Source organism: Silene latifolia, chromosome 9 (assembly GCF_048544455.1).
Source record: "Silene latifolia isolate original U9 population chromosome 9, ASM4854445v1, whole genome shotgun sequence".
Taxonomy (NCBI): domain Eukaryota; kingdom Viridiplantae; phylum Streptophyta; class Magnoliopsida; order Caryophyllales; family Caryophyllaceae; genus Silene; species Silene latifolia.
In genome coordinates, this window is record NC_133534.1 from 103,196,145 (window position 1) to 103,207,370 (window position 11,226).

The following is an 11,226-nucleotide window of genomic DNA, read 5'->3' on the forward strand; positions in this document are numbered from 1 at the left end:
TTATTCTGGAGTACATTCTGTTTTGTGGGTACTCGACCGATTAGGGGGTACTCGACCGACTACGTCTGGTACTCGATCGAGTGTTGGTTTATTTACGGATTTTTATTACAGTTTGATCGTAAAGGATGGGAGAGGTTTTTAAAGCTAAAACAGCAGATTCATTTCATTTTACTTTATTTCTCAAAAAGGTTCTCATAAATTTCAACGACGTTCACCAACTCTCCATGTTTTACCATCAAATCAAGGCTAGGGTTTTTATCTTTTGGGGATTTTTACATCGTTGCGATCGTCAGTAGTTGGGTAAGATCTCTAGGTTGTTCTTTTGTTGATTTGCTAATTTTGTTAAACCTTAATCAGATTTGTTGGGGGGTTTAGGTCAGATTTGGATTGTATGATGTGTTTATAGGTGACGAGTTCGTAGAGGAGCCTTTATGATTTGTTATTGTGATTTATTTAGATTACAAATAAAGTAGGGTTTCATACTAAGTTGGTTGTGTAATTTAATTGATTGTTTATAATTGATTGTTGGCATGTGATCGTTGGTTAGAATTGATGGAGATTGGTTGGTTGGATAATTGTTGTGGAATTATGTCGGGAGATGGTTCCATACCCTTGTTCGCCCCTTGTGACTCTCGTCATAAGGGGGATGTGCACAATACGGAGCTGGGATCGCTCGTTGCGATGAGAAAGGATCTGGTGGGCAAGGATGCGGTCCCCCTCTGGCGGTGAAGGTTACCTGTTGCGATGGGTAACCTAGCAGGGCTACACACTTTAGTGTGTAGTTAGTGATTGGTGATTGTTGGAGTTGGAGATCGATAGATTGTGTTGTTATATTTGTTTCCGCTCTATACATTGATTTGGTTAAACAATTTACTGACCCCGTTTTATGTTTTCAAAACTGTGGTGATCCATTCGGGGATGGTAAGCAGTTGACTAGCAGGTGATGGATGTTATGATAGCTCACGGGACATGGACGGGCGGAGTCATCACTGTTATGTCGATTAGTTGTAGCTGAGTTTATTTTTTTTTTTTGCAAAAGATTATCATTCCATTCAAATTGTTTTTTAAAGAAATTACAATTTACAAAAGCTATCCACTTAGAAATGCCACTAAAAAGCAAAAAAATCACTATTGACAAAGAAAACTAACAATATGAGTGTGATTCTTAGTATACATAAGCATCCTAACAGAAACGAGGAACTTGATCCTATTGATAATGGCATCAACAGCTATTGCCTTTTGACTGAAAATATGAGCATTCCTCTCAAGCCAAATCTGGTGAACCGTGGCTGCCAAGGAGCATTGGAATGAACGAAGCTACTCTCCCATGTCTTTTCCCCCCTAAAGATTGACACCCAACCAGCTCATCCTCTAAGCTGAAACACTCTCGAAAAATGCCAGATTTCTTTAGACAAATAACTATAGAAAAAAGGTGAGAGTGAGTCTCTGCATTTTGCTCACATAAGCTGCACCTGTTTACCATATGGAAACCTCGTGCTTGTAAGTTATCCACAGTAGCTAATTGGTTCTGGACTACCATAGAAGGGATAATCTTGTGACTAAGGATAATTTTGGAGTGATTTAGGCCATCTACCCAGGGACTTGCTAAGGCAGCATTGCTGAGAAAGTCATAGACACCTATGAGCTGAAATCTGCTACCAGCTACCCAAGTATAAATCAAGGAAGATGCCTGCTAAACCCCTCATGTCTGATCAGTAAGAAGGTCCCTGAGAGTGAGAATACCCTTAAGCCTTGAAACATAATGATCCTTGACTAAGATGGACCAAATATCCTTATCTTTAAAGATATAAGCTTTAACCCATTTAGCCAACAGGTTAGAATCAGCAGAAGAGAGGACCCAAAGCCATTTCACAAGAAGGAAGTGGTTCCAAATTGCAATGTTCTTAATGTTAAATCCTCCTGAAGCCCAAGGGGAGCAAATTTGTTGCCACTTTTTAAACACATGTTTCCTCTTCCCTACAAGAATGCCCCAAAAGAAATTTTACAAAGTTTGTTAAGTTTCCTAAGAATATCCTGAGGGAAAAGAATACATGACCCCCAATAACTCTCCAATCCAAAAACCACAGAATTGATTAATTAAGCCATGCCAGCATATGATAAAAGCTTTGAAGACCAATGTTGAACAGCATTATGAACCTTAGTGATAAGACTATGAAACATATCCAGAGTAATCCTGGAAGAATTTAAAAGAACCCCCAGATATCTGAATGGGAATGTCCGTATAGAAAATCAAGTCTCAGAAAGACCACAAAGTAAATGTTGGTCTTGTCAACATTAGCATGTAACCAAGAGATATTAGCAAAGTCTAATAAAGCAGTATGAAGTGCTTTTACAGATGGAACATCACCTCTAATGTAAATCATAAGGTCATCTGCAAAAACTAAATGAGTTAGGTTTAACTTGCTACACTTAAGGTGGTAAGAAACCAGATATTGTGAGTAGAGAACCCTAAATTACCTAGATAGAATTTCGATGCTTAGAACAAAAAGGTAAGGGGATAGACAGGCCACTTTGCCCTTGGAATAAACCAGTAATATCACCATTAAGTTTGAGAGAAAACCAAGTACTTGTAACACAACCCAGGATCTACTCTATAAACTGCTTAGGAAAGCCAAAGGAATCCATCATGTCAGCCACAAAAGACCATTGTAAGGAATCAAAAGCTTTCCTTACATCAAACATAATAAGGCACCCAGGTGAGATATTCTTCCTAGCATATCCTCTAACCACACTTTGAGCCAACATGATATTCTCAAAAATACTTCTCCCTTTAATAAAGCAGTTTTTTCTTCCCCAATGAGGTTGGGTAAAACAGATTGTAATCTAGTAGCAAGGAGTTTGCTAACTATTTTGTAGAACAATGTACAATAGGAGATGGGCCTGAAGTCAATGACAGAAGAGGGGACTTGTTTTTTAGGTATTAAGGTTATAAGAGTGGAATTAGCTTGCTTAGACATATGCCCACTCCTCAAAAAATTTTGAACAGCAATACAAAAATCTTTTTCAATAATATTCCAAGGTGACTTGAAAAACCCAGCAGAAAAACCATCGATGCATGGACTACTGTTAGAATCCGTACTGAAAACTATTTGTTTAATTTCCTCTTTGGTAAAATTTCTAGTCAGCATAGCATGGCCCTCAGCAGAGACAATAGCTCCAGTTTTCACATAAGTTTTATCTAAAGGAGTTACCGGCATAGAGGGCCCCAATAAGTTTCTGTAATAGTCCTGAAAAGCAGAGCTCACATTTTCCACTCCAATCTGAGTAGTACCATAAATATCTTGAATAACTCCAATAACTTGTTGTTGTTGTCTCTCTGAGATCTTAAAAAAGAAATGTTGGAATATGTGTCCTGCAATAATAATGCGATCACAACTGTTGATCATGATGATCACATGTTTAAATCTCATTTTTTAGAATACATGTGGGATGTAATATTTTTACAGTCAACTGGTCCACACATATCGATAATGATTGGCTGACTAGAGTTTGACATTACTGTCGTGCGACGGTGGTGATCAGTTGATCCCCTTAGGTCATACCTATAGGGAAATACTCTTAATTGATTATTTAATTAATCGTATGCCGGTACGAGTTAATTAAATTGCTTAAAATTGACGGATGATTTTGTGAGTAAAATTAACGTGTCTCATTGTAATTCGATTATATTAGATACGGTCTAAGTAATTGAATTGTTTTATTACTTAGATAAAATTATTGTTTACGAAACAATTTGGAATTGAAATTGAATGAATAATTTATTATAAATACAAGACGTTGTAATTTATAATTTGATAAACCGTTTTGGTACAAGTAATTGCGAATTACTAGTCGATTTTGTAAATGACATATTTTATGAGTATGTTGATTTTTAATATGTTAAAAATACAATACAAATTCACATGTCAAGTAACATGTCACATTTGTCACAATTTGACAAATGACAAAAATAAAATGGATTCTCCATTTTATGCATATACCAAAAATAAGGGTTGGAGTATATAGTTTATATTGTGTTGTTTATATTTTAATGGAGACACAATCATAACCCTAGGTTGTAGGCATGCAAGACTAGACATCTTGAGAAGAACAAACCTATAACTAGGGTTTCATGCCTAGTCTCTTGTGAAGAGTAAAAATGAAAAATATTGGGCAACCTACCCAAGCCCCTTTTTCGGCCAAAACAAAAGAAAAAGAGAAGGGGTTTTCTCTTTAATTATTATTCATTCAAAATCTATAATTTCTAGAGTAAGAAAGAAATAGATAAAAACTCTCTACTATTTGTGAAAATCCTAGAGAAATAAAACTCACTAATCTCTTCTCCTCTTAACCGAAATAGAGGACAACAAATTAATATTTTTCTGTCAAAATTTGAAGTAAGACTAATCCTAATACTAGATCATATTATTTTAGTCTTTAAGAAGTTTCCTTGGGTATATGCTTTTGGGAGAGATTCTAAACTTGAATCTTGTTCATCCATTGTTGGAAAGCTCAAGAACTAACAAGAAGGAGATCTTGTTGGTGCCCACAAATGACCGAAATTTAGATGGTGAGAAATCGATTTTCTTATCTCTTCTTATTTAGTTTGCATACATAAGATTTGTAACTATTTTATGACTAAATAATTTCTCACATATATGAATATGTCAAATTAATGAGATTAATATTTTCTAACAAGAAATACTTCGAACTGCTACTAAAATCTTGAATATGCGTAATCTTTGCCCTTTGTTGAAGTTCAGTTAACTCAATATGCTTTAGCTTGTGATATGACTCATATTTGAGCACACTTTAGTCCCCGAATTTACCTCGTTCCTATGCTTTTTGGTGCATAATTGGGTCATTTACTATCTTTAGCTTCACATTTCGCATACTGTTTGAGGATTGTCGCTTTTGGTAGGAAATAAGTGATAGCCTTGCGTTTTCATGGCAAAATGGAGCTAAATGGATCGCACCTAATGACCAAGCATCAAGGAGAAGACAATACTAGATGGTCTATGTAGATAATGAAGTAGATTGGGCAATACGAAAGGATCCTTGCATCCCCGGATTGATCCTCGTGGATTATGAAGGAAGAAAAGAAGAAAAGTTGTCTGCCATGGGATCCAAGCGGATCACGGACGATCCGAGCGTCTCCCTTCACCACCATCCGAGCGTCCCGTGCTGAAGACGCTCGTCCTGAAGCAAGAAGATTTGAGCGTCTCCCCTGACAATCCGCTCGGATCACAGTCCAGAGAGCCTGTGCCTATTCTGAAGACGCTCGTCCCGTGCCAAGACTAGCAAAACGGAAATGCTCATTTCCTTGGAGAGGAGCATTTCCTCAACTTTTCTTAAGAACTTAATAGTCAATTAAGCCCTTAGTTACCCTAATTTGTGTACCTAATCTTTAGTATAAATAGCCCATTGTGCTACTTATATTAACATGCTCTCTTAATACCTTTTTAATTAAGTTTTAATCATTCCTTAATCTTGTAATCAACTCTTAATCTAGTCTTAATACAAATCTCAATACTTATTCTTTCCTTAATTTCTCTATTGTTCATCTTTTATTTTGGGTAATTAGAAGATCATTTGAGTTTATTGGGAGATTGACAACCTTCCATCAATCATCAAGTACTTCTATTATTCTTTGCATTATTATTTTGGAATCTCCATAGGTATAATTCTCTTAATCCTTGATTTAATTCTTGTTAATCATTTTCATTCATTCATCATGTTTTGCCTTGTTAATGTGATTGACAACCTTGTTAGCATGTTAAACTTGATAATGAGTGAGTAGTTTCTTTAGCTAGGGTTAATGGGTAATTAGGAGAAACCAACATGGGGAATGAATTCATGCTTAATCTAATATGTTTTCATAATTAATTTGCTTGCTTTTTGTGATTTCAACTTATGCACATGTTATGTTTGATGAAATGCGAGCCTATGTATCCTTGCATTTTTTTTTACCCATCACTTATCTTATCAATGAGGCTTGTAAGACATAAACCAACTCGAGCCTCATTTGACCATGCATAGAAGTTGAATAGGAGGAGACTAATTCGACTTGTAGGTGTTGTACAATCTAGATGATTCGGCTCCGGGACCTAAATCTTCCTAGGGATTGTAAGATATACACTAACTCGATCCCATCAAAACAATAAGTGCTTGCATCTAGTAGAGAACATGTTCGTATGATCAACCCCCATGAATCCCTTATGAACCCATGATACCCTAGTGCTTTTAATCAATTGTTTACACCTTCATTTAATTTACCTTGCTTTGTTTTTATTGTTGATTAGTTTTAGTTGATCTCCGACCTCAACCCCAAATTGTGATACCCTAAGACACGACCATTTACAATTGAAAATCCTACATCAATACCCGTCCCTTGGGATCTGACCTTTATTTGCCTCTTTACTAAGAGTAGTTGGTGAAGTTATAAATATTGTTTTGGTTAGGTAACTTTTGAAGACGAGTTTGAACCTCTAAACCAAAAACGGCGCCGTTGTCGGGGACGGTGTTAACTTGATTTGATTTTCATTAATTGTTTTTAGTTGTCTCTTTCTTTAACTTGGGGAAGTAAAACTCCTCAAGGTACTTCTCACCTTTTTTTCTTAGTGTACTTTGCAAGATGGATATTATAGATTGTTTTGTTGAGGACCACATGAGGATCCCTTTAATCAAAGACCCTTTGCAAGAATTGGAAGCCTTCGAAACAAGTGCGACCAAAAATAAGCATTGGGAATTGGAAGTAGATCTCCTTGAGGCCACTCTAGCCAACAAAGAACTTACTTATGAGTAATCTGTATTGATACATGACATTCTTGAGGAAGCATCCCAATCCACTAAGGAAGAACAAGCAATAGAAGATCATACCATACAAGCCGAGGAGCTAAATGAATTTGTCATGGAATTTGAGTATGATGAGGTTGATGAACTTGAAGAACAAGTCGAATATGCCATGAGAATGGAATGTATAATGGAAATGGAGCAAATCCTTAATGAACCCTCAATGGAGGAAAGTGAGGTACCAACCTCAACTCTAAAACCCCTTCCCCCAAATTTGAAATATGCTTACCTTGATGAATTTAAAACTAAACCCGTGATTGTTAATGATAAACTTGATGAGAACCAAATGGAAAGTTTGCTTAATGTGTTAAAACAACATGAAAAGGCTATAGGTTATAGTCTATATGACCTTAAGGGGATAAGTCCCAATTTTTTCATGTATAGAATTCATCTAGAAGAAGACCATAGGCCTACAATCCAATCCCAAAGAAGATTCGACCCCCACATGCAAGAAGTTGTAAAAGCGGAGGTTATGAAATTAGTTGATGCGGGAATCATATATCCTATATCGGATTATTTGTGGGTTAGCCCCGTTCAAGTGGTACCTAAGAAAGGAGGTACCACGGTGGTAACAAATGATAAGAATGAGCTAACACCCACAAAGAAGATCACCGGTTGGCGTATGTGTATTGACTATCGTAAATTGAATTCCGCAACAAGAAAGGATTATTTCCCCCTACCATTCATTGACCAAATGCGTGAGAGGTTAGCCTCTAACAAATTCTTTTGCTACCTCGGGTACTCGGGATTCTTCTAAATCCCGATAGACCTGGATGACCAACACAAGACCACTTTCACATGCCCTTACGGTACTTTTGCGTATAGGAGAATGCCTTTCGGGCTATGTAATGCCCCTGTTACGTTCCAAAGATGCATGATGAGTGTTTTCTCCGATTATCTAGAAACCATAATGGAAGTTTTTATGGACGATTTTAGTGTTTATGGAAAAGACTTTGACTCATGCTTGCATAATCTTTCTCTTGTATTGCAAAAATGTGAAGATGTTAGTCTTGTTTTGAATTGGGAAAAGTGTCACTTCATGGTCAATGAAGGTATTGTTTTGGGTCATTTAATCTCGGAAAAGGGCATCGAAGTTGACAAAGCCAAGGTTGAGGTGATAGAGAAACTCCCACCTCCCGTGAATGTTACGGGGGTGAGAAGCTTTCTTGGTCACGCGGGTTTTTATCGCCGTTTCATAAAAGATTTTCCAAAAATGGCGAAACCCCTCACTCAACTTCTGCTTAAAGATGCCCAATTCCAATTCACTGATGAGTGTATTGAAGCTTTTAATAGAATCAAGGAAGCACTTATCTCGGCACCAATCATCCACCCACCAAATTGGGAATTACCGTTTGAGATCATATGCGATGCAAGTAACTACGACGTTGGAGCGGTTCTTGGCCAACGGGTAGGAAAGGCTTCACATGCTATCTATTACAGAAGAAAGACTCTTGACTCCGCACAAGTGAGCTACGATACCACCGAGAAGGAACTCCTTGCCATTGTCTATGCCTTAGATAAATTTCGTTCCTATTTGCTTGGATCGAAAGTGATTATTTTCTCGGATCATCGTGCTCTTAGATATCTCTTGATAAAGAAAGAAGCAAAACCAAGATTGTTTAGATGGATTTTGCTACACCAAGAATTTGATTTAGAGATAAGAGATAAAACGGGAGCCGAGAATGTGGTAGCGGACCACTTGGCAAGAATTCGATTCCATAGTGATGAGGGAGAAACACCGATCAATGACTCTTTCCCTGATGATATCTTAATGGCCATCCAATCACACCTTGAGCGGCAAACCATGGTGTGGTTTGCCGACTATGCTAACTACATTGTGGGAGGAGTCCTTCCTCCAAATTTGAATTACAATCAAAGGAAGAGATTCTTGTTTGAAGTAAAGAGGTACTTTTGGGATGATCTCAATCTTTACAAGGAATGTAGTGATGGACTTTACCGAAGATGCATACCACAATAGGAAGTTCAAGGTGTTTTGGAGGGATGCCATGCATCACCATATGGAGGACATCATGGAGCACGAAGAACTATTGCTAAAGTCCTTCAATCGGGCTTCTTTTGGCCTACCATGTTTGAAGATTCTAGAGAATTTATTCTTCATTGTGATCCTTGCCAACGAACCGGGAACATTTCTTGGAGAAATGAGATGCCACAACGAGGAATATTGGAGGTAGAAATTTTCGATGTATGGGGAATTTACTACCAAGGATCATTTGTATCATCTCAAGGAAACAAGTACATTCTTGTAGCCGTTGATTATGTATCAAAGTGGGTAGAAGCAATTGCTACTCCAACCGATGACGCCAAAACGGTCACTAAACTCCTCAAGAAAATTATCTTTCCAAGATTTGGAGTTCCTAGGGCAATCATTAGTGATGGAGGGACACATTTCCATGAAAAGAATCTTACATCCCTTTTGGCAAAATATGGTGTTCAACATAGAACCGGCTTGGGACATCATCCTCAAACAAGCGGTCAAGTTGAAGTTTCAAATAGAAAGATCAAACAAATTCTTGAGAAGGTTGTTAATTAAACTCGTAAGGATTGGAGTATGAAGCTTGATGATACTCTTTGGGCTTATACGACAGCCTATAAGACGCACATAGGATCCTCCCCTTACAAGCTTGACTATGGGAAAGCATGTCATTTGCCAATTGAGCTAGAATACAAAGCTTTTTGGGCAATCAAAGCTCTCAACCTTGATCTCAAGCTAAGTGGCCAAAAGAGGATAATGCAAATCCAAGAGTTGGAGGAATTCCGACTACAATCCTATGAGAATGCCAAGATCTATAAGGAAAGGACAAAGTTGCTTCATGATAAGAGAATCAAGCAAAAGGCCTTGCACAAGGGAGACAAAGTCTTTCTATTTAACTCCCGATACGACTTTTTCCCGGAAAGTTGAATTCTAGTTGGATGGGTCCCTATGTGATCACCGAGATAGAAAAATATGGAGACTTTGAGATAATGTCAGAATATGGGAACAAATTCAAAGTCAATGGCCAAAGGTTGAAACCGTATTATGAAGAAGCATTCATTGGAGAAGTCGAGGTCATCTACCTCGGACCTCCCCCTCCATGATAAAATCATCAAGGAAATAGAGTTTGGTGGAGTCCTCTCGAAACCACCATTTATAAATACACTCTCTTCTCACTTGTATTTTTAACTTTATTGCATTTCCATAAGAAGCATGATTTTTGACATGAGAGTAGGTGAGGGAGGTTCACTAACCCTTTTTGATGAATGAAGGATTTAGTAATTCAAGTGTGGGGAAGCATTCTTATCAAATTACGAGGAAGAAACCAAAAGGAGCAGAAACTCCCACGGGCAGATCTGAGTCCGTGGGAAACACAGGCAATCCGAGCATCTTCTGCTCAATCCACTCGTCTTGGGCATAATCTAAGCGTCCTGGGTGCTATCCGCTCGTCTTGGGGTACCTGGAAGTTGGAGAACCTGCACTAACTATGCATCCGAGCGTCCCCATGAGAAGACGCCCGTCTCATGCCAAAGACGCTCGTCCCTGTGAAAATCCGTGCGTCCTGGCTAATTCGAAAATTGGGATTTCACTCTGACTAAGGATCCGACAGTCCTGAGCTCGATCCGCTCGTCTCCTGAAGCGCAGATCCGAGCGTCCCGAGCACGGCCCGCTCATCTCCCTGCCGTCCAGCTCTTCTATTTTCTCGACATTTATAAACTCCCCCCACCACACATTTCATGACACCTCACTCCTTCCTTCCGCTATAAAACATAAAAATCCCTCCCATATAACCCACAACGCATCAAAAGTATCAACTTATCTCTCTAATTCAAAAAACCCCAAAACCTAGGGTTTTCAAAAAGGACCCCAAATTACAAAGAACATCCTCATCAATAAATCAAATTCAAGATCTATTTCAAGATGAGACCAACAAGGTCCTTACCTAGAGAAACGAGGGGGGCTAAAAGAGTGATTGGAAGTTCCTCAACTTCCCACCTCAACACTCTAAGAAGAGAAAATGAAGAAGTTGTAGATCTCTCAAGACTCAATGAATTCTCAAACATTGAATTTGTTAATGATGTCCAAAGGCTTGTCTTTCATTGTTTACTCGGTAAGAATATTCTTCCTACTAAATTTGTTTGCCATGACACTTTGAGAAAACTCGACATCTACCATCAAATCGAGGCACTATTTGAGCTATTTGGTCTTTCTTCTATGTTCAATATGCATGAGCTCACCTATAGACCTTTGGTTCTTGAGATTTTGAGCTTCCTAAAGATATCCACTATAAACAATACAATTTGTGTGCAATTCCATCTTGAGAATGAAACCCGGATGATGACATTGGTAGAATTTGATAGTGTTCTATGTCTCGATGTTTC

The 11,226-nt window shown here is 38.1% G+C and overlaps 1 protein-coding gene across 1 annotated transcript; it reads right to left on the reverse strand.

Moving 5' to 3' along the window:
• Positions 1–1,702: 1,702 nt before the first annotated feature.
• Positions 1,703–10,908, reverse strand: LOC141601430 (uncharacterized). Its single transcript, XM_074421715.1, has 5 exons — positions 10,788–10,908; positions 2,888–3,373; positions 2,308–2,392; positions 2,109–2,194; positions 1,703–1,977 (listed from the first exon to the last, which is right to left on the reverse strand). The coding sequence occupies exons 1-5, from the start codon at positions 10,906–10,908 to the stop codon at positions 1,703–1,705; spliced, it is 1,053 nt and encodes a 350-aa protein (XP_074277816.1).
• Between the last annotated feature and the right edge of the window lie 318 nt (positions 10,909–11,226).

Coding starts and splice junctions, on each gene's coding strand:
- LOC141601430 (XM_074421715.1), bottom strand. CDS start 10,908: ATGTTTGAGAATTCATTGAGTCTTGAGAGATCTACAACTTCTTCATTT. Junction 3,374..10,787: donor AGCCCCCCTCGTTTCTCTAG/GTAAGGACCTTG, acceptor TTATTATTGCAG/GACACATATTCCAACATTTC. Junction 2,393..2,887: donor CTTCAGGCCCATCTCCTATT/GTACATTGTTCT, acceptor TAGTTTTTGCAG/ATGACCTTATGATTTACATT.